The sequence below is a fragment of the Myxine glutinosa genome, chromosome 12 (assembly GCF_964187855.1).
Source record: "Myxine glutinosa chromosome 12, kmMyxGlut1.1, whole genome shotgun sequence".
Taxonomy (NCBI): Eukaryota; Metazoa; Chordata; class Myxini; order Myxiniformes; family Myxinidae; genus Myxine; species Myxine glutinosa.
The window spans coordinates 101,825,605-101,849,480 of record NC_136272.1 but is presented as its reverse complement, the minus strand read 5'-3'; the positions used below and the strand labels follow the sequence as shown (position 1 = coordinate 101,849,480).

Here is a 23,876-nt window from a genome sequence, read left to right as displayed (position 1 = left end):
TGTCTGCGCGAGTACGTGTCTGCGCGAGTACGTGTCTGCGCGAGTACGTGTCTGCGCGAGTACGTGTCTGCGCGAGTACGTGTCTGCGCGAGTACGTGTCTGCGCGAGTACGTGTCTGCGCGAGTACGTGCCTGCGCGAGTACGTGCCTGCGCGAGTACGTGCCTGCGCGAGTACGTGCCTGCGCGAGTACGTGCCTGCGCGAGTACGTGCCTGCGCGAGTACGTGTCTGCGCGAGTACGTGTCTGCGCGAGTACGTGTCTGCGCGAGTACGTGTCTGCGTGAGTACGTGTCTGCGTGAGTACGTGTCTGTGTGAGTACGTGTCTGTGGTCCAATTGACCTGAAATTTAAATTTACCATTTGAGTTTTCTCATCAAATTTTCAACGAGGCTTTATTATGAGAATATGAAGAAAGCAAATTAATAATTTGGTCAAAAGGTCAAAGGTCAGCATCACATAAAATTGTCAATTTTCATCCGATTCACCTGAAATTTTAAGAATTTGCATTTCGGGTCACTGAATTGGTTCACTAATCAAAAGGTAGGATTCGATTTTTTTTTATAGAGTAAAAGGTCAAAGGTCAAGGTTGCATATTGTCAATTTTCATCCATTTGATCTGAAATTTTAAGAATTTTCATTTTGGGTCACAGAATTGGTTCACCAATCAAAAGTTAGAAGCCGATTCTTTTTAGCCGCGTCGCAGACGCTGCTCAGAGTGCCCTCTGCTGTTGTTGTTGTTGTTCTTCTTCTTCTTGTTCTTCTTGTTCTTGCAGAGAAGACAAAACCTCAAAGCTCCACCCATTCTGGGAACCATAGCTCCACCCATTCTGGGAGAGCCTTCATATAAACAAATATCCACCATTTTATTAACTCGCATAGCTTTGAGGCCTGTTTTGTAGGCCCGTGGTGTCTTCCTCTCTCACACAGTTTTATTTCAAATCAAATTCGATATATAATAATAATAATAATGCATTTATTTTATATAGCGCTTTTCAGGAAGCCCAAAGACGCTTTGACAGAGTGCAAAAACATAATGCATAGCAAAACATAAAAACAATTGCAAAAAAAGAAGAATCAATAGGGAAATATTCAAAGCACAAAGGAGGGAGAAGGAGAGGAGATAGTCAGGGGTTAGATGCTGTGGGTTAAATGTTGAATGCAGTGTTGAACAGGTGGGTCTTGAGTGATGTTTTGAATGTGGTGAGTGAGGAGGAGTCTCTGATGGTGTGAGGTAGCGAGTTCCAGAGGGTGGGAGCAGCGATGGAGAAGGCCCTGTCCCCCCAGGATCTAAATTTGGTCCGGATGGGGGGGGGGGTCAGGAGGTTGGTACCAGCAGAGCGGAGGTTGCGGGTGGGAGTGTGTCTGGAGAGGAGGTCAGCCAGGTAGGATGGGGCCAGGTTATGGAGGGCTTTGTAGGTCAAGAGGAGGATTTTGTACTGGATTCTCTGGGAGATGGGGAGCCAGTGAAGCTTGTAAAGGACGGGGGTGATGTGGTCACGGGTCCGGGAATGGGTGAGTAGACGGGCAGCGGAGTTCTGAATGTATTGGAGTTTATTGGTGATTGTTGAGGGTGAACCATAAAGGAGGCTATTGCAGTAGTCCAGACGGGAAGTGATGAAGGCGTGGATGAGGGTTTCTGCAGCCACGGAGGAGAGGGATGGACGGAGACGGGCGATGTTTTTCAGGTGAAAGAAGGCTGTCTTTGTGATCTGTTTAGTGTATTTGTCGAAGGAGAGGGTTTGGTCAAAGATGATGCCAAGATTCCGGATGTGAGGGGAGGTGGATACTGGGAAACCGTCGATGTTGAGGGCAAAGTTATGGGTGGACTTGGTGAGCGTTTTTGGGCCAATGATGATTATTTCAGATTTATCACAGTTAAGTTTGAGGAAGTTGATTTGAAGCCAGGATTTTATTTCAGTGATGCAGTTTGTCAGGATAGAGTAGGTGGCGGTGGAGATGGACTTGGTGGAGATGAAAAGCTGGATGTCATCGGCGAAGCAGTGGAATTGGAGACCATGACGGCGGATTAAGTGACCGAGGGGGGACAGGTAAAGGATGAAGAGGAGGGGGCCAAGAACTGAACCTTGGGGGACACCTTGGGGGAGGGGAGCAGTAGGGGATTTGCAGTTATTGATGGAGATGAACAGGCGTCTGTCAGAGAGGTATGATTTAATCCAAGAGAGGGCAGTGCCGGTAATGTTAAAGGTGGTTTCAAGTCGGGTGAGGAGGATGGTGTGATCGATGGTGTCAAAGGCGGCGCTGAGGTCGAGGAGGATGAGAATGTTGAGGTTGCCAGCGTCAGAGGAGAGGAGAAGGTCGTTGGTGATTTTGAGGAGAGCAGTTTCAGTACTGTGGTTGGAGCGGAATCCGGATTGGAATGTTTCATACAGGTTATTGGCAGAGAGGTGATGTTTGAGTTGAGTGGCTACAGCGCGTTCCAAAACCTTTGACAGAAAGGGTAGGTTGGAGATGGGTCTGAAGTTATTTAGGGTGTCAGGGTTTAGTCCAGGTTTTTTCAGAATGGGGGTAACAGCAGCAATTTTGAGGGATGGTGGGACGATGCCTGTAGACAGGGAGGAGTTTATTGTTGCAATGATAAGTGGAGAGAGAGCAGGAAGGGAGGCCTTGACAAAGCTGGAGGGGATGGGGTCAAGAGTGCAGGTGGCAGTTTTCATTCCGATGAGGAGTTCAGAGAGGTCAGTAGGGGAGACTGGGGAGAATTGAGACAGGGGATGGCAGGATAAGGGGGGGCAGGTGGTTTGAGGGGGAGCGGGTGCGGCGGTGGTCAAGCTGTTGTCGATGTTTTCAATTTTGCGTTGGAAGAATGAAAGGAAGGAGATGCAGTTGTCTATTGTGAATGACTGGGTGGTGGTGTTCAGGGGGCTGAGGAGTTTGTTTATTGTAGAGAAGAGTGCTTTTGGGTTTCCGGAGCCAGAGTGGATAATTTGAGAGTAGTAGGCGGAGCGGGCGCGGGAGAGGGCATCTTTATAGTGTTGTATGTGGTCCTTGTAGGCCTGGGAGTGAACTGTGAGACCTGTTTTATTGCGGAGTCTTTCAAGTTGGCGAGCACGAGTTTTCATCAGGCGGAGTTCAGGGGTAAACCAGGGAGCAGAATGGGTGAAAGAAACTGTTTTGGTTTTTATAGGCACAAGTTGGTCAAGGCAGGAGGAGAGAGTGTGGTTGTAGTAGTCAGTGAGGTCAGAAGGGGTGTGGAGGTCAACGAAGGGAGAAGTGGACAATTTTTCAGAGAGGGTCGATGAGAATGAGGTAGGTGAAAGAGCGTTTAGCTTACGGAAGTTGATAGTGCGATAATGCCTTGGTGCTGGGGTGGGGATGTTGATGGTCAGAGTGATGGCTAGGTGGTCAGAGAGAGTGAGGTCGGAGCCAGAGAGATGGTGCAAAATTAGTCCAGTAGAGCAGACAAGGTCCAAAATGTGACCACGGTTATGGGTAGGAAAGTTGACATGTTCAGTGAGGTTAAAGCAGGTGAGTAAATCAGTGAAGTCAGTGGTTAGCATGGAGTCAGTGGAGTCCATGTGGATATTGAAATCACCAAGGAGGAGGATTGAGGGGGAGAGGGAACATAGCTGGGTCAGAAAGTAGGAGAAGTCAGACAGGAATGATGGGTGTGGTTTGGGAGGGCGGTAGACAACAGCCATGACTGACTGTGTGTGACCAGAGAGTTTAAAAGCCAGGTGTTCAAATGATGGAGCAGATGAGATGGAGATGAGGTTGGTCTTGATGTCTTGTCGGTGAATAACGGCAATTCCACCACCTCGGCCCTCCGAGCGTGGTTTATTGATGTAAGAATATCCATTGGGTGTGGTGAGGTTGAGCGTGTAGTAGTCCAGTGGTTGTTGCCAGGTCTCAGTGAGACAGAGAAAGTCCAGTTTATTTTCCAGGATGTAGTCGTTCAGGATGAGGCATTTGTTGTTGAGGGACCGGGTATTGAACAGGGTGAGCTTGATGTTGTTTTGTACGGCGGGTATGAATCCAGGTGATTTGGCCAGGGTTCGCAGACAGGAAGTGCGATTTTGTGCGTTGTTGTGACCAGGTGTGTTGGGACGATGAGTGGGAGTGCGCTGAGCCGACCAGAGGATGGGGATGGAGTGACCTGATTGTAAATAAACAAACTTACGACCGGAGCCACGGTGAATGTACCTGGGTCGACGCAGGAGTCCATTCGATTTGATTGCAGAGATGCATGATGGGGTGGAGCGGGTTTTAAGCAGGAGAAGCCTTGCGGCGGAGTACCGCAGAGCCATGCCAGCAGGAGCGAAGGGACGAGCACGAGGCCAAGGGTGAGGATGTATCATTTCATATCATAAAGAGAAATATCATTTCATTTTTCACAGTCGCTAACATAGTTTTAGACTCGGTTGAAAAAAAACGGGAAGAAAATCCGATGAAAGTTGCCCTTTATAGAACGAAATGAATTCTCAAAGGCCTGTAACTTCAAGTCCATTGAGATATATTTTTTTACAATCACGGCATGGTCAGTCATGCACCAGCCGAAATAACAGACGGGAAAATGCCGAGATATATTAAAAATCCGTCCATTTGATGACAATTGTCACGATGAAATATTTAATTTATACGTCGTCACAATAATGTGGAGAGAGGAGCATAGCTTCGTTCACGTGTCGCTACACACGAGAAATTGCCGAGATATATTTTTTTACAATCACGGCATGGTCAGTCATACACCGCCCGAAATAACAGATGGGAAAATGCCGAGATATATTAAAAATTCGTCGCCACACACGGGAAATTGCCGAGATATATTTTCACTTTGCACAAAAATAACATCAAGTAATCGAATCAATAGGAATGTCCTGTGCCTATAACATCGACGTTATAGGCACAGCTGCATCTAGGCATTGTGTAACATCGACGCGGCTTTTGTTTTGATTAAAACTTTTTGTACTTGTTTTAGATCGAAAGCTAAAGGTCAAGGCTGCACAAAATCATTAATTTTCATTTTGTATTTGTTTTTTTAACTGTTTTCGTTATTTTGAACATACGGAAGAAGAAGAAGACGTCTAAATGCAAACGGACGTAGACGGGCCTTGCATTTTCAGATGCTTTATAGTTAAACTTTGCATTCTGTGGGAAGCGTGGGGATTTGAATCGAAGCGCCATCGAGTTCACTCTGCTTGATTTTGCTGTGACACACACGTACACCACATTCAAATCCACACGTAAAATGGGTTAACAAAAGCTTTTGGAATGAAAACATGATGAGTGTTTGACAACTTCAAGTTACTTAAAATAAATGATCGTTTCCTTAAATGTTTGAAATAAAAATAGAAATTCAAATACAGAGTAAGTCTTGGTCAATTTTACTTCTGGAAGAATTCAAACATTCCACCTATTCATGCACCAACAAGGTTCTTCACGAACAGCAGGCGAATCGTCACTGGCACCTCGACAAATTACAAGTTTATGCTTTAACCTATGGAGGGCATTGCATCATCAGCACTGTCCTGCCTCTGCAGGAACTGATGCTAACCCGCAGACACGGGCTGCATGCCAACAACGCCGGGGAGGAGGAGGAGGGGAGGGGGAGGAGGAGGAGGAGGAGGAGGAGGAGGAGGAGGAGGATGAGGAGGAGCATCAATTAGCATTTTTACTCAAATTCAACATCACTCTCTTGTGATGCAAGCGTAGCTAATGATTGACCTTTGACTCATGTGCATACCTTCATTTCTGGCTCTTTGCTGGATTCTTCCACAAAGATGTCATACATTTTCTGGTACAAAGATTTCCTGCAGGCAGATAAAGAGTTGGCTTCTGATGATGAAAAGGTTTGCAAAATGCGAATAACAAAAGTTTCTGAGAGTCAATGCCGACAATGATTACGAAAAGAAAAATTATTAAAATAAGAAGACAAGCGTTACGCCTAGGTCCCCCGTCGGTGAAGTGATGCGAGTTGACAAAGTGGAAGACGCAAGGCGGGCATCTTGAATTTTGACGTGGCGACCCAATTTTCAATAGCGTTCTTCCTTATGCCTAGATACACCCACACACCAGATTAGAAGTTGGTACTTCGCTTATTTTTCAAGATATTCCGCTCACAAGGTTCAGACATACATGGCGGTGGCCATCTTGGATTTTGACGTGGCGACCCAATTTTCAATAGCGTTCTTCCTTATGCATAGATACACCCACACACCAGATTAGAAGTTAGTAGTTCGTTTATTGTCCCCCGTCGCACCGCAGAGCGAAAGGGGGACTGTGGTTTTCCCCTCCGTCCATGTGTGTGTGCGTCCGTCCATGCGTGCGGACGTGCGTGCGTAAGCGAAGGACCGAATTCTAATTTGGTGTGTGGGTGCAACTAGGCATATGGAAGAAACCTATTGAAAATTAGGTCGCCACGTCAAAATCCAAGATGGTCACCGCCATGTATATCTGAAGCTTGTGAGCGGAATATCTTGAAAAATAAATGAACTACTAACTTCTAATCTGGTGTGTGGGTGTATCTAGGCATAAGGAAGAACGCTATTGAAAATTGGGTCGCCACGTCAAAATCCAAGATGGCCGCCTTGCATCTTCCACTTTGTCAACTCATCACTTCACCGACGGGGGATCTAGGTGTAACGCTTGTTTTTCAAGATATTTCGCTCACAAGGTTCAGACATATATATGGTGGCGGCCATCTTGGATTTTGACGTGGCGACCCAATTTTCAATAGCGTTCTTCCTTATGCCGAGATACACCCACACACCAGATTATAAGTTGGTACTTCGCTTATTTTTCAAGATATTCCGCTCACAAGGTTCAGACATACATGGCGGTGGCCATCTTGGATTTTGACGTGGGTTGCACCCACACACCAAATTAGAATTCGGTCCTTCGCTTACGGCACGCACGTACGCACGCATGGACGGACGCACACACGGACGGAGGGGAAAACCATAGTCCCCCTTTCGCTCCGCGGTGCGACGGGGGACAATAAGGCTGGTCGGATGGCCCAGAGGTAAAGAAGAAGAAGATTAATATCAGAAGATAATTTGATAAATAAAGTAGGGTCATTTTGAAATTTCAAACATACAGTCGCCTTCGTTGGGAAGGGTGGGATATAAACAAATTCAAACAGGAACCTTCAAATGAAACAGTTTATAAGGAGGCGGCACTTGTGTGACAACCACCACGATGATTTGGCCTCATTTTGTCAACACGACCATTTATAACACTAGCACAAAGAGCAAAATGGTGGCAGACCATAAATAGTGTGCCAAATATCCTTTAAATTATAGAAAAAGCAATCACGGAACAATAGACAGGAAGGAAAATCTGGGTCGAGGACAACCCCGAATCGTTACTGTGCAATACACGGACAAAAACGGCGAAGCATGCGAAGCAGATAGCTTGGTGATGTGTACGCTGTTTAACATGCTGGAAGGCAGCAATGAAGCATGATAGGAACTTAGCCACAGGAGGAGGCCATTTGGATCATCATGCCTGTGCTTTATCAACACCATATTAAATCAGTCAGTATATTTATCTACTCTCACTGGGGGAAAATGGGGAGGAGGGACAGGGAGAACAATGGGGCGATGCATCATCTCTAATGATTCCGAGATACTCCGAGATAAAGGGCAGGTTGCTCGAAGGCAACAAACACAACTTGAATGCTGTTTGGTCAAAGTATGACTGTTTTTGAATGAACAGCAACACAAACAGGAATGCTTGGTGCCAAGAAAATCCTCAGCAGGATGAGAATGGAATGACAGGAGGGGAAGAGAAAAGGGAGTTGAGAGGAGTGGGGGGGCTCATCATCGTTATTAACTCGGATGTCCTTTACGCTCGGTCACTCAAAATGACGTTCAGGAAAGTTTGCATCAAAGATGTGAAATGATTCGGCAGTTTCCAGCTAATGGTGGTTTAGGGTGCATCGTACCAGCGGGATCCTGAAGTTGTCGGCATTTTCCTTCGAGGTGGCTTTTGTGACGCACTTTCTATGATGTACTGCAAGATAATCAAGGGGTAGGGGGATTTTTAAAAAATCATCACATTGAGGTTAAAAACCATCTGGAACACAGACAGGAGTCAAAAACAGTTTGTGGTTACCTCAGCATGGTCGAGAGCTTGTTCCAATGCTGTTCCAGTCCGACTGACCTGAAGAGCAAGAATATCATGGATAAGTTCCAACCAGTCGATTCACCAAATTATCTTAGACAATTGACTTGCATAAAAACTTTGGTAACATTCGCTTGTATGCTCTGACCTTTGCTACAGGAAGGTGAAGGAATAAAGGTCATAAACACTTTAAGACATCTGTGTTTAATATACAGTCAGACCCCGACATTCGTGGTCCCAACATTTGTGGGTTTCGTGTAATCGCCTTTGATAAAATGTGACCTGCTTCTACATTTGTGGAACTGTGTCCCACGTATTCATGGTTTTTGCAGGTGCAGCAAAAAAATGATCTTCCACCAGCCATTCACATGCCACTTCTAAAAGCATTTTCCATGCGTCACGCACAAAGGCGACATACATGCGCAACTCCACGATTCGACATTCCATTTGCAGTTTTTCTGACTTGCTTCGACATTCGCGGCCTGTGTTTCACATATTCGTTGCTTTTTGCAGGCATGTCCACGGTTTTTCATGGAATTTTTGATTTTCCCTTATGAATCACGAACCGCCAGAAAACTATCCCTGCTTTTCGAATTTAAATAATGCCTCCACATACGCGGATTCGACATTCGCAGCATTTTCCAGGAACGTATCCCTGCGAATGTCAGGGTCCGACTGTACAACAAAACGTACTAAATGCCGAAGCAGTTACGAAAGCCACAATCCTAGTCAGGTCACCACTCCGGCTCAAGAAGTCAGGGCAGGAATTTGCAATTAGTTCATGGTGCCGGCGATAGTTCACCTAATGCTGGCAGACGGGACGCCCAGCTTAACGTCCATCCAAGGAAGGGCACACACTTTAATTAATCATCCTGTCCGTGAAACTGACAGTTTGTAGCTGGGGCGGGATTAAAATCCAGGCGAGACAGCTTAGAGGCAAGTGTGCGCACCGCTAGGCCATCCTGTCAGACCTTTGTTTGGATAGCGTGATTAAATCAGTAAGGAAGGAGATGGGAAGAGTAAGGAGCAGGTACGGTATAGAACGAGGACGAAAGGAAAAACAAACTGCTCGGGTTCAGCAAAGATAACTATGTGCGAGGCCTAATACCATATCACAGCACAACATTGCACACAAGCCAGACAGAGACATGCACAGCGGGACTGGAATGGACGCAGACATGTATCAGAATACAGAGCTTTATCCAAAATCTCTAACACGATGTGCAGTTCTCCAATTTAAATGACAGAGCTAAACATGTCAAGTCCGTTTTTTGAGCCGATTATGTTTTGGTGGAAAGGTTTTTTTTTACCGAGATTGGGTTTGCTGGTGCAGTTACAGGGTTAAGATTATATCAATCAATTTCATAAGTTAACGAGAACGGCAATCGGTAGAGAGCATAACTCCGCCAGGCTGAACAGTTTACGTTTTGTATACCACTGATAGGCCGGATCTGCATCCGGAACACAACCAGAATCTAATTGGCTCGTTATTGTCATCTACCAGGTTTTGTCATAATCCGTCCATACATTTTTTTAGATATCGTCATATATATCGTTTTTGGCCCTATCTCTCAATGTTGAATTACTTTAAAAGTTATAGTATCAGGATCCGGATCTTCACCAACATCGAATCAATTTGTCCTTGTCGCACACCCAACCAGTGATTAATTAATCAATGTGTGTGCCATCCCTTGGATGGACGATAAGCCGGCGGTCCCGTCTATCAACATTAGTCAAGGTCAAGTGTCCTTCAGGAAGAGTAAGCGAGCTATCGCCGGCACCTTGAACAAAATTCCAAATTCCTGCACACAGGGTCGAGCATCCTCCGTCGGCTTGGCGTCCCGGTCAGGATTTTAACGCTGTCCAAGAAACCCCTTCGGCAGAACTGACGCTCTGTATAGAACTTGGTACATGATGATGGATGATGATGCAACTATTGGGGATGCGGACAGAAGCTGAAGTTGCACATACAGATTTGCCATAAAAATTCATCCTTATCAATAATTTCACTCCATGAGGCAGAAACTCATATACAAACGTCCAAGAGGGTCTTGCGCGGCGTACCATGGTGTCCGCGCTTGTAGGCAGCGCATTTGAGCAAGGTAATCAGGCATTGATGATGCATGAAGACTTCATCACATCAGAGTGGAGACAGCGGCTGTAAAAAAAAAACACACACACACACACACACACACACACACACACACACACACACACACACACACACACACACACACACACACACACACACACACACACACACACACACTCTCCATGTATCAATACTCAACATTACTTCTGAAGGTATCAGGACCACATGCTAAATGTCCAACATACCTTCGTACAGACGTCTTGAGCCGTTTTCACAAGTCACGCCATGGGACCGTATCGCAGTCCAACGCACTTCGACTCCCAACAGCAGGGAGATTCTGCAAAGCATTTTGCAGACATATTCGAGCTCACCGAACATCCCATGCACACGACAGTCGGTATCATTCATTTAATTATCAATCACGATGGGTATTCTGTACAACCCGAACTTTATTTGCACACTCAGACAACCATCAACATTCTTGGACAAGCCAGGCAGACACCATCAGGCCTAACTCAAGCAGCCAGTCAGGTATCCATCTCTCCATCACTGAAAGTTTCCATAGCTCGCCCTACCCTTTTCCGGTACTCATTACGACTCGCTCCCTACCTCCCATCCCTTATATTTCTTCTGGGTTTTTTCTTTCTCCAAATCTTTCCCTCTTATCGCTGATTATCTCCTACAGAGGCCTATTACCATCTGTCAACCCGCGCCCTGTCGGCCATTGAAGAGCAAAAACACAGTTGCTTACGATAGATAATTTTGATTGACGTTACTGCCCTCAGGGCGACTTGTACTCCCTTAACCAGGACAACTTCAACTGCTCAGGCATGACTCTTGGCGGCCGAAGTACTTTCTAAACATACAAATGCCCTAGGGGCGGCATACTTTTACTGGAGTTGCAAAAGGGTTTATTTTGAACGCATCGCGATTTCTCCTTTCCTACTACTAAGGAATCACGTTAACTTGAGATGTCAGGACATATATTAAACTTTATTCTTTAAAGCGTATTAATCATTTCATTCATGAAACCAATTTTTATAACTATTATTATTTTTTAATATTACATCATATTTTTGTTGATTGTCGCATTTCCTTAATTTCGCGCGATCCCATCAGATCACTTAGTGCTTGGACTGCAGAACTTCATTGGAAAGCCTTCCTATGGAAAAAATAGATGGAAACTTCCGTTCTGGTGCATCAAGATCAAGGGATATTGCATCTGAGCAACATTAAGCCGGCTGTCCAGTATGCATTCAGGTTGTGAATTAGACGAACAGACACAGCAATTACCATCCCACATCATCTCTCGAAAAAGAGTAGACATTCATTCATTCATTTATTCATTCGTGTGCAGCACATGGTTCCTGGTTTGCGTCATTTAAACGGAGTACAACTGTGCCGCTGATGCAGTGCCCCTTTAGGATAAAGCAGGAATTTGCAATTTGTTTAGGGTGCCGGCGATAACTCGCCTACTCTTCGGGATCTTTAATGCACCCAATCAGTGTGCGTACACTAACAACGAAGCAACTAACGAAATCAACAGCCAGGCTGGCAGCAGGATAAAGCATTCAGCTTTCGTCCCATCCGATGACGTCACACACATTGATGACGCATCGCCTTGCCTGCGAAACACCAGGACGGCAGTTTATAGTTGGGTCGAGATTCGAACGGAGAGGAGCTATCTCAAGGTGAGTGCGGTATGCCTATATAATCTGTCCTGCCAGCCCAGTAGGCCATTGTGTGATTGTGCACCTGCTAGATTAGCTAAATGAATGGGATATTGTGCATAATTTGATTATCAAGGGATGTGGACCACACTAGACCATTAAAATGAGATGTTTTTCGTTCTATCAGGCATGAGAGCGCATTGCATTGCAAGAGCGCAAGTGATGATGGTGAATCAACCATGGACCTGCTGGGAAGGCAAAGGCAAACCACCCATCGTCATCCTTGCTGTAAAGCTGCTTTGACAGAGAAAGAGAGCGGGAGAGGGAGAGCTACTGATGACCTGATTCAAGGACCACATGGACCATTAGATGGGCACCGTCCATCATCGAGGTTTGATGATTTGTCTGTACACATCACTTCAAAATAAAAGTTACACTTTCTTTTCCTCCGTGTTCGTTATCTTTCAATTTCCAGTGAAGAAGATGCTACTTTTCACACTCGTACAATAGGCAGGGTGTTCAGTGTTCATGCGTTAGATTCTGTGTGATTGATCCTCCACACACACATGTTCTACACAAAGCATGGGAATCCAGACTGTGACATCACTACCACACAATGAATCACAGTTTAAACTAGAAAGGTACGAGGTAGAGCGCAGCATACCTCCTCCAGGCTGAACATTTTACGTTTTGTATCCACTGATAGGCCAGATCTGGATCCGAATCTGATCCAAAATCTAATTGGCTTCTTCTTGACACCGACCCAACTCATCCACCTAGTTTCATCATAATCCCCCTCCAATTTTTGAAATATTGGGCTATATGTCGTTTTTGGTCCCATCTCTCAATGGTGAAGAATCACTTAAAAATTAAATATTTCTCATATCCGAATCCATTATTCAGAACTTCACCAAAATCGAATCGAATCGTCCTTGTCAGACACCCAACCGGTCCACCAAGTTTCGTCCAAATCCGTCCACAACTTTTTGAGATATGTTCCACAAACGGACAGACAGCGGTGAAAACATAACCTCCATCCACCTTTGGTGGCGGAGGTAATCAGCAAATCCTATTCAAATTTAAAGTCAATCAGATGAAAATTGACGAATTTAGAAATCCAGCCTATGGTTGACATTTTGACCTTAAGACCTCAAAAATAATTGGTGGTTGAATTCAGTGACCTGATATGCAAAAAAACACCCCAAAAAACAACCACCTTTAGAGGCCATTTTTCCCTACAGAGCAGGGGTTGGCCTTTTTTGGGCTCCCTGTTCCCCTTTTTGAAGCAATGTTTTACGGCCGGATGCCCTTCCCGCAACCAACCCTGTTAGTCGCCTCTTGCGACTTAGAAACTTACAGGGAATTACCAGTGAACTGGTGCTCAATTTGCCGACCTCGGAAGGATGACAGGCTGAGTCAACCCTCCTGGCGTTAATTCAGCGATTGACCAGGATTCAAACCCAGGATCCTAGGATCCCAAGCCAGCACCCGAACCGCTAAGCCAACACCAGGCTAAGTGACCTGATATGCAAAAAAAAATTGACGAAGTTGTTGACTTTTGGCCTAGGTTGATCTTTTGACCTCTAAATCAAAAAAATTAATCCTTACAACCAATTCTGCCATTTTGTGAAGTTTTGCGAATATTGGTTTTAAATTGTGACCTGTCGGCGATTGACAGACAGACAGACAGACAAACAGAATAACACACGCGACCAACCAATATACTTGAAAAATCTTCAATTTTCGCAAGTAACAAACAAAAGACAGTCCTTCGGTGGCAGAGGTAACAAGAAAAAGATCACGAGTGGTGCTTGTTAGGAAAATGAAAGTAACCTAGATGCTGAACGTTATATTCAAGTAATTGAGCAACCTCTAAAATGTTAGATAAAGAAAAACGGTGAACGAGCAAGTTGTTTACTGTATTCATTCATTATACTTATCACATTATACATTATCACAGCTACGATTGGCTGAATTAACCACCTTGATAACTTGGTTTGTGTACACGATATTTCAAAAACCCTTCAAGATTTAGCTTTCATATTACACAGATCTATTCCTCATACCACCCAAAAGGCGGTGGATGACCTGGAGTATCAGCTCCTTGTTTTCCTGCACCTGCCACAAACCTTTGCAAATGCAGGTACGAAGATACACCTACACCTAAGCACCCAATATATACACTACACCTCGTTCGTATTCAAGGAAGGACATTTTTGGTTCATCCAACTTCTTACTTCCTTCTTCGTCTGAAACTGGCGGCTTTGGAGGGTCTATTTATTACGTACGCACATATGGCGGGATGATGACCTCTCCGTCCACGCCCCTCACTCCCTTTCCCACCTGTGCTCCATTCATGTCCTCTACCTTCCCTCCCCTTACTAAGGACTACTCCAAAACTTTTCCTTCTCTCGTCTGCCCACGGCTCCAATCTCTCTTCCTTTTATCAATTTCGCCTCAAATCCTGCCAGTGCGTATGTAATAAATAGATAGTCATTTACAAGGGCAACCCACCCCCCCCGCCCCCCCCCCCCCCTGATTGAGTTAAGCACAGGTGTTTTGTAAAAGTATGGGATACATACAGCAAAGAGAAAAACTACTGATTCACTTACTGTACCAGCTTTGAACATGATGAGAAATTGTACACCTGCTTATCCCTACGTAGGTAAAACGGATCAACTTACAGGTGGGTATTCAGAGAAATGGTTTTATAGAACCATCTTTATAGGCCATTTTTCCCCGCGGAGCAGGGGTTGACCACAGGGGTTGGTTTCATACGTACACACAAATAATCTTTATTTAGTTTGTAATTATTAGAAGGTAAACAAAACGTGTTTTTGTCCCCCGTCGCACCGCGGAGCGAAAGGGGGACTATGGTTTTCCCCTCCGTCCGAGTGTGCGTCCGTCCGTCCGTGCGTGCGTCCGTCCGTGCGTGCGGACATGCGTGCGTGCGTGCGTAAGCGAAGGACCGAATTCTAATTTGGTGTGTGGGTGCAACGAGGCATATGGAAGAACCCTATTGGAAATTAGGTCGCCACGTCAAAATCCAAGATGGCTGTCACCATATCTAAACCTTGTGAGTGCGATATCTTGAAAAGTAAATGTCTGAACATTGTGAGCGGAATATCTTGAAAAATAAATGAACGACTAACTTCTAATCCGGTATGTGGGTGTATCGAGGCATAAGGAAGAACGCTATTGAAAATTGGGTCACCACGTCAAAATCCAAGATGGCCGCCACCATATATATGTCTGAACCTCGTGAGCGAAATATCTTGAAAAACAAGCGTTACGCCTGGGTCCCCCGTCGTTGAAGTGATGTGAGTTGACAAAGTGGAAGATGCAAAGCGGCCATCTTGGATTTTGACGTGGCGACCCAATTTTCAATAGTGTTCTCCCTTATGCGTAGATACACGTTATGCGTAGATATATACCACCCACACACCAGATGAGAAGTTAGTAGTTCGTTTATTTTTCAAGATATTTCGCTCACAAGGTTCAGACATGTATATGGTGGCAGCCATCTTGGATTTTGATGTGGCGACCCACTTTTCAACAGCGTTCTTCCTTATGCGTAGATACACCCACACACCAGATTAGAAGTTAGTAGTTCGTTTATTTTTCAAGATATTTCGCTCACAAGATTCAGACATCTATATGGTGGCGGCCATCTTGGATTTTGACGTGGCGACCCAATTTTCAATAGTGTTCTTCCTTATGCGGAGTGACAACCACACACGAGAATAGAAGTTAGTACTTCGCTTATTTTTCAAGATATTCTGCTCACAAGGTTCAGACATACATGGCGTCAGACATACATGGCGGCGGCCATCTTGGATTTTGACGTGGCGACCTAATTTTCAATAGGGTTCTTCCACATGCCTCGTTGCACCCACACACCAAATTAGAATTCGGTCCTTCGCTTACGCACGCACGCACACACGTCCGCACGCACGGACACACGCATGCACGGACGCACGCACGGACGCACGCACGCACACACAGACGGAGGGGAAAACCATAGTCCCCCTTTCGCTCCGCGGTGCGACGGGGGACAATAATGAACTACTAACTTCTAATCTAGTGTGTGGGTGTATCTACGCATAAGGAAGAACGCTATTGAAAATTGGGTCGCCACGTCAAAATCCAAGATGGCCGCCGCCATGTATGTCTGAACCTTGTGAGCGGAATATCTTGAAAAATAAGCGAAGTACCAACTTCTAATCTGGTGTGTGGGTGTAGCTAGGGATAAGGGAGAACGCTATTGAAAATTGGGTCACCTCGTCAAAATCCAAGATGGCCGCCACCATATATGTCTGAACCTTGTGAGCGGAATATCTTGAAAAATAAACGAACTACTAACTTCTAATCTGGTGTGTGGGTGTGTCTCCAACCCACTCGCAAATATTATAGACTCTTGCATGTTTTCTTCCACTTTGTCAACTCACATCACTTCACCGACGCGGGACCTGGGCGTAACGCTTGTTTTTAGTTACAGTCACGTGAAAAAGTAAGTACACCCCATGGAAAGTTTTGACTTTTTCAACATATTTCAACATACAGCTATTTGATCGTCATTTCAACAATATTGATAGATAAAGGTGATATAATATAACAAATATCATGAAACATTTACATTTTGTAGTCCATTGTATAATTTAAATAAACATAAATGCAAATTTCGCATGTGGAAACAGTAAGTACACCCTTGGCTCCAATCGGTGGTATTGCCCCTTTGGCAGAAAGAACCTCAAGTAGGCGTTTCTTATAACTGTCTACCACTCTCTGACATCGACTGGGAGAAATTTTTCCCCACTCCTCTATGCAGAATTCTTTCAGCTGTGCGATGTTTGAGGCGTTTCTTGCATGCACAGCTCGTTTCAAATCCCCCCACAACATCTCAATGGGATTTAGATCCGGGCTTTGACTTGGCCATTCCAGAACCCTCCATTTCTTTCTTTTCAGCCATTCCTTGGTGGATTTACTGGTATGCTTGGGGTCATTGTCATGTTGCAAGGTCCACCTTCGGTGTGAGCTTCAACTTTCCAACAGATGGCCTCACATTATCCTCAAGCACCTTCTGGTACAATGAAGAATTCACAGTGGATTCTATGATGGTGAGCTGCCCAGGCCCTGATGCAGCAAAGCTGCCCCAAACCATAATATTTCCACCCCCATGCTTTACAGTTGGTATCAGGTTCTTGTGGTCAAATGCTGTCTTTGGTTTTCGCCAAACATGTCTTCTGGTACTGTGGCCAAATAGCTCTACCTTTGACTCATCTGTCCAGTGCACATTGTTCCAGAAGTGCTGGTCTTTGCCGAGGTGGTCATTGGCAAACTTTAGTCTTGGCAAACCAAAAATTCGCAAACACATGTCGATCAAATTTATGCAGCCTCTTTCTAATGGTAGACTAGTGCACTTTGACATCAACAGTGGCAAGAGCTACCTGTAGGTCCCGTGATGACATTCTGGGGTTCTTAGAGACTTCTTTCAGCATCTTGCGGTCTGCTCTCAGGCGGAACTTGCTGGGGCGGCCTGGCCTGAACAAGTTGGCAGTTGTTTGGAATCTTCTCCACTTGTAATTGATCTTCCGGACAGTCGAATGATTCATTTCAAATTGTTTGGAGATCTTTTAAATCCCTTCCCAGACTCGTACGCATCTATAACCTTCTTTCTGAAGGCCTCAGAGAGCTCTTTTGATCCAGGCATGGTGACGCCGCACATTTCAACAACAAAGAGCAAACCAAACTAAATGTCTGAGGTTTAAATAAGACAGGTTCCTCCAAGATCCTCTCCAACGATGTTCTAATCATTTTCACCTGAGCTGGTGCACCTGATTCTATTTTTAGGTATTTGAAGTAGTGATAAATGTGGGGGTGTACTTACTTTTTCCACATGCGAAATTTGCATTTATGTTCATTTAAATTATACAATGGACTACAAAATGTAAATGTTTCATGATATTTGTTATATTATATCACCTTTATCTATCAATATTGTTGAAATGAAGATCAAATAGCTGTATGTTGAAATTTGTTGAAAAAGTCAAAACTTTACATGGGGGTTTTTTTTTGTTGTTTTTTTGTATACTGAATCGAGGCTCGTGAAAGAGCTAACATTTATTTCACAAACAAATCAACCAGACAAACAAAATATACAAAAAGAGGGAGCGGAAGACAAGATGGGGAGAGAAGGGGAAGCACACAACCACAACATTTGAGAGCAGGGAGAAGTGTGGGAGGGAAAGGGCTTGGGGACAGGAGGCGTGGGAAGGGGAGGGGGGAGGGGGGGGGGAGAGGTATAAAACACAAGGGGACCGAAATTAGCGGGGGTAGAAAAGATCAAGGTTTTGGATGGGGGAGGATAAGAGATGGTGGTGAACAGCTGTGTTAAAGACCTGGAGGGTGGAGTGGGATTGAAGAGAGTGAGGGAGTTTGTTCCAGAGGCGGGAGAAAAGAGGAATGAAGGAGTGAAGGTGAGCAGAAAGTCTTGATTTTGGCAGTTTAACTATAAGAGGGTTGCAGGCAGATCTTGTGCGACCTGTAGAAATATTTGGGGGACAGAGCCCAGAGAGGGCTGGGGGGGCAAGGCCAGAGAGGAGTCGGTAGAAGACGGAAAGACCACCAACCTGCCTGCGGTGAGGGAGTGAAAGGCCCTTGGAGTTAGCTTCATCGCGGGAGATTCCAATGATTCTGAACGCTTTGGTTTCAACAGCGTGAAGACGAGCTAGGTGTGAGGCAGGAGCACCAGACCAGAGGGGAGAGCAGTACTCCATAGAGCTGCGGATGAAAGCCTTGTATGTGGTGAGGAGCTCAGGTGTGCCAAGGAAGGACTTCGCACGACGGAGGATGCCCAGTCGGCGACTGGCTTTGGAGGCCAGATTTGAAATGTGGTTTTCCCAGGAAAGATCATGGCAAATAGTGAGACCCAAAAGCTTGAGTGACAGAACTTCTTGGAGAGGATTATTCAGAAAGTGGATGGGAGGGTTTTCCAGTCGGTCTTTTCGGAGAGACATCGTAAGAGTGTGAGATTTATCAGGAATGAAAGACATGTTTACTTACTTTAAAGAAAGGCTTACTTTAGAAAGGTTAAAGAAAGGAAAGGTTTAAAGAAAGGTTTACTTACTTTTTCACGTGACTGTACATATACCGTAGTATGAATCGCTCTTATTCACTTACAGCACAACGTTATCTACCTGTGTCACTCACAGGACAGCTTTATCTACCTGTGTCTCTCACAGCAGAACTTTATCTACCTGTGTCTCTCACAGCAGAACTTTATCTACCTGTGTCACTCACAGAAGAACTTTATCTACCTGTGTCACTCACAGAAGAACTTTATCTGCCTGTGGCACTCACAGCACAGCTTTTTACCTCCGCCAGCAAAGATGGATGGAGGTTATGTTTTCACCCCTGTTTGTCTGTTTAGCCGTTTATCTGTCCCCTTGTGAACAAAATATCTCAAAAAGTTGTGGACGGATTCGGACGAAATTTGGCAGAGATGTAGCGTATGTGACGAGGACGAAATGATTAGATGTTGGTGAAGATCCGGATTCGGATCCGGCTACGAGAATTTTTTAAGTGATTCTTCACCATTGGGAGATTGAGCCAAAAACGATACATAGCAGGATATCTCAAAAAGTTATGGATGGATTTGGACGAAACTTGTTGGACAGGTTTTGTGTGTGACAAGGAAGAATCGACAACAATTTTGTTGAATATCCGGATCCGGATCCAGCTAGTAAAATTTTTAAAGTGATTCTTCACCTTGGTAGAACGCAAAGCTCCACCAGGCTGAACAGTCTATGTTTTGTATCCCACTGATAGGTCGGATCTGGATTTGGACCTGAACCAAAATCTAATCATTTCGTCCTCGCCACACACACAAGCTCTCCACCAAATTTCGTCCTATTCTATTCACAACATTGTGAGATATCTTGTTTACAGACAAACAAACAAACAGACAAACAGGAGCCCGACAGGTATTACGAAAATCAAGAGAAACAATAATTGATTAATTGTTTGTGTAATTAAAGTAAATGAATAATAATCATAAAATAATTTAAATTTAAAATTTTAATTAAAAATTTTATCTTAAATTTAATTTAAAATTTTCATTAAATTTCAAAGATTAAAAATTAAATTTTTAATCAATTGGCTAATAGCATACCTGAACCGCCACTTTTTCATCCGAATCTGTAACTTTTTGAAAATAAATGAATCAAGTGATTTATCGAAAGATTAAATAATTAATCAAAAATACCATTTACAGCCAAATCACTTGGTCATTGTTGTGTCCAAATATCAGCTTCCCCTCTCAAAAGGTGCCTGAGATATTTCCCAGACAAGTAAGAAAATAAATAAGTACATAATAAATCGATAATAATTAAGTAAATAATCAATTAATTGTTTCATCAAAAAACAAAAAATAGACTTTTCGCACTATTGTGCCAAAAATAGACAAAAAAAAGCACTTGCTCACTATTGTGCCAAAATTTCAGCCTCCTAGCTTAAAGGATGGCTGAGATGTCGCCCGGCCAAACGAGAGAACCTTGACCTTTGACCTATATAGTCAAAAACATTGCCAGCCTCACGTTTGGCTTTTGGAATCATGTGGTAATGTTTGATGAGGATAGCTGAAAGCGTTTGCGAGTTATCACGCTCACAGACAAAGAAACAAACAAACGAGAGAGACCGACATATGATGAAAATTTTCAAATTTTCAATTTTCATCACAACAAACAAACAAAGATAAAAACAAAATAACAAAAACAGACAGGGGTAAAAATATAACCTCCATCCACATTCGGTGGCGGAGGTAATAATAATAATAATAGTAATAATAATATTATTATTATTTGCTCCTTGGCTTGAGTACTTATTATTAATATTATTATTATTATTAATTTTATTATTATTATTATTATTAATTATATTATTATTATTATATTATTATATATTATTAATTATTATTATTATTATTATTATTATTATTATTAATATTATTATTATTATTATTATTATTAATTATTATTATTAATTATTAATATTTGAGTACCAGTTCACTGGTAATTCCCTGCTTGTCGTTAAAGGCGGCAAAAAGGGTTGGCGTCAGGAAGGGCATCCGGCCGTAAAACATTGCTTCAAAAAGGGGACCGAAAAACAACAACAACCACAGTTCCCGAAAAAAGCCAACCCCAGCTTGCGGGGAAAAATGGCCTCTAAAGGTGTTTTTTTTGTTTGTTTTTTTTGCTCCTTGGCTGTCTCCTCCTCCTATTTGCTCCTCCTATTATTATCCGCTCCTCTTTTTATATACTTTGTTTGCTTGTTTGTTTGATTTGTTTGTTTGATAAATGTTAGCTCTTTCACGAGCCTCGACTCTGTATACAAAAAAAAAAAAATTTTTTTAAATAATAATAATGGAGTGTTCATATAACACCTTACACCGCAAAGTTTAGCGAAAAAAGGACCTGGGCCGGATCTGCGAGCAGCAAATTTGATTGGTCGAGATGGTGGAAAATGGCGTATTATCTCGTGCAGGTCCTGCTGAATGAAAGGTTTTTGAAAAAGGCAACAAGGTGATTGGTGTTCCACAATGTTCAAGTATATAATTCAATTTAAATAAAATAAAGGTTGTAGAAAAACCTTTTTTTTGGTAGTTTACCACTGTTGATGCAGCGTCTTTTACACCACCTTATTCAACACGTTAAATTAGTTATTTGTGGCTGTTGTTTGTGTCTTTGCTGACGTCCTCACAAATGGCAAGTTTCCCATTTGGAATTATTTTCAGTTTTGTTTGACTGCCAGACAAGCAGATAGACTAAAAATATTATCTCACTCCTAGTCAGGGCCCTTAGGGATATTTTGGTTCAAATTCTTCCAAAAGCATCAAATTTGGCGCAGATGTTGCCCATGCCATACTCTCGATTTTTGACGGGCGCCAAGGGCGGTATGATCCGGGGACCATACCGGTCCATCCCGCCATGTCACCTGACCTATGACGTCATAATTAGGATATGCATCCAATCACATGGCGTACTATAAGTGGTCAAAGTTCAAAATGAATCGATCGAAAAATGAAGGCAGGGATCCATTTTTAAGGTTTTCATAAAAACCAATATGGCCGCCAGGTCACATGACCTATGACGTCATATTTATGACATGTATACAATCATGTATACATGAACCCGGATCATGATCGCACAAAAATTAAACACAAGGATATGGCATACAGTTCATAAAACATCAAAATCCATGCCTTTGTAATTAGACTGATGAACTGCATATGCCTGAAAATTAGGAAATAGACATGTAAATATTTCCTCTAATTGTCAAAAATAAGGTCAGAGTTCGATTACCCAACCCAGAAACATAAAATGGTGAACCTCGCGTAAATCTTGACAAAAAACTCAAAAACCGACATGTTTGACTCAAAAATGACCTTTAAGATGACCTTGAGGGTTGACCTTGACCTCGAATCATCAAAATAACATCATAATTGGATTCCTCGACCTCGAAAACCTCTGAAAAGTGGTATCATACATGATTCCAACCCTTTTGGTTATTTAACTGATTTTCCTCTAATCCGGGTGGCGGCCATTTAGTATTTCGCCAATATGGGGCCCCCGGGGGGGGGGGGGGCGCCCGTCTTGGCGCCCGTCAAAAATCGAAAGAGTATGGCATGGGCAACATCTGGGCCAAATTTGGTGCTTTTGGAAGAATTTGAACCAAACGGCCCCAAAATATCCCTAAGGGCCCTGACTATCCGGCCTCTCTGTACACACGCGACCATGCGGATTAATTCAGAGCCAAAGTACTGCTAACCTACAGGTTTGTTTGCCGATTCATGTTTCGATTCGTGTTCGAAATATAACATTCAATTTGAATTCAGTTGTTCCTCGATCAAAAACTGAAGTCTGTGGACAGGCAGACGACAGTGTCGAACTAAGAAGCAGCATGTAACATAATTATCAATGCCTTGTTGTCATGAATGAAATTGTTAACTGCCATTCATTGCTTTGCTCCTTGATGTTACCCGGTGTAAACATCTGGTCAATCGGAGTATGTTATGTGCTAGCAAAAAGAACACCTTGTTCTTCCCCGTATCTGTCACAAATGGCTGCCCTACTATGTTGAAGATCATGGTCCAGAACGTTTGCCAGGGACAGAGTGTAACCTCGCCAATTGTTACACGAACTTCTATCCCCCTTGTGTAAACATCGATGCCTCACCCTGCATGTGAAACACCAGGATGACGGTTTACAGCTAGGTCAGGATTACGAACCCAGGTGAGACAGCTCAGAGGGTAGGCTACCCTGCCAGCTCACCCTCTTTATATAATCTGGTCCAGATGCATTGAGAAGATTGAGTTCTGCATTTTTCGTTCAGAGATCATGAGCCAACTCCTCATATGATACTTAACCGATAACGCTAACCCTCTTTCTGTCAGGTCGGTGGTCTTTCTGGTCTTGCACCCTCTGCTTTGTACATTATCTGCTTCCCCACCCCAGGTTTCTGCAGGACGTATGCGGTCCACCAGCAACCCACTTCTGGTGAAACTCCAAAAATCCAGAATCACTGCTCACCTCCACTCATTCGTTCCTCTTTTTTTCAGCCTGTCGAACCAACTTCAACATCCTCTTCAATCTCCGACTTTCCTCCAAGTTTTCAAGACAGCTGTTCCCCACCAGCTCAGATCATCCCCCTTCCAGAACCACAATTTTTTTTTCTATTCCCGTTAATCCTCTCCCGTCCAAGGCCACCTCTTTCCAAGTTTTCACTTATTTGTCCACATCTCTCTTTATTTTGTCCCATATCCCTGCTGTATAGGGTTAGGGTTATAGGGTCACTACTCTCCATATATAGACTTTGTTTATGACAGTCTATGCATCTTTCACATCATCAAGCATGTTTTCAATTCCTACCAGAGCATCGAACCTGCCTGATACCTGCATTTGAAATTCCATGATGAAGATGGAGGTCGTTCAACCCAGCAATGTTGATTATTTGGGTCGTCCCCTCCCATTTTTGTAG

At 43.8% G+C, this 23,876-nt stretch overlaps 1 protein-coding gene and 1 long non-coding RNA gene across 11 annotated transcripts in view; one reads left to right on the top strand and one right to left on the bottom strand.

Moving 5' to 3' along the window:
- SUPT20H (SPT20 homolog, SAGA complex component) overlaps positions 1–23,876 on the bottom strand; it is a 100,838-nt gene that overhangs the window by 65,612 nt on the left and 11,350 nt on the right. For 2 of the 10 annotated variants that reach the window (XM_078766136.1, XM_068132208.2), the window contains exons 1-6: positions 10,870–10,922; positions 10,419–10,510; positions 10,146–10,239; positions 8,073–8,120; positions 7,903–7,970; positions 5,701–5,767 (exon numbers count right to left, since the gene is read on the bottom strand). Coding sequence is in view for 7 of the 10 variants with exons in the window: in XM_068132208.2 (XP_067988309.1) it covers positions 5,701–5,767; positions 7,903–7,970; positions 8,073–8,120; positions 10,146–10,148 (186 nt within the window). In the remaining 3 variants the exon portion in view is untranslated. Of the gene's footprint in view, positions 1–5,700; positions 5,768–7,902; positions 7,971–8,072; positions 8,121–10,145; positions 10,248–10,418; positions 10,511–10,782; positions 10,928–23,876 lie in introns of those variants that run through there. The other 8 variants (XM_068132204.2, XM_068132207.2, XM_068132209.2 and 5 more) reach the window with 7 other exon arrangements.
- Positions 11,603–23,580, top strand: LOC137437334 (uncharacterized). The gene is made up of 3 exons (XR_010986464.2): positions 11,603–11,864; positions 12,031–12,234; positions 23,458–23,580. It is a non-coding gene; the product is annotated as an uncharacterized LOC137437334 (long non-coding RNA).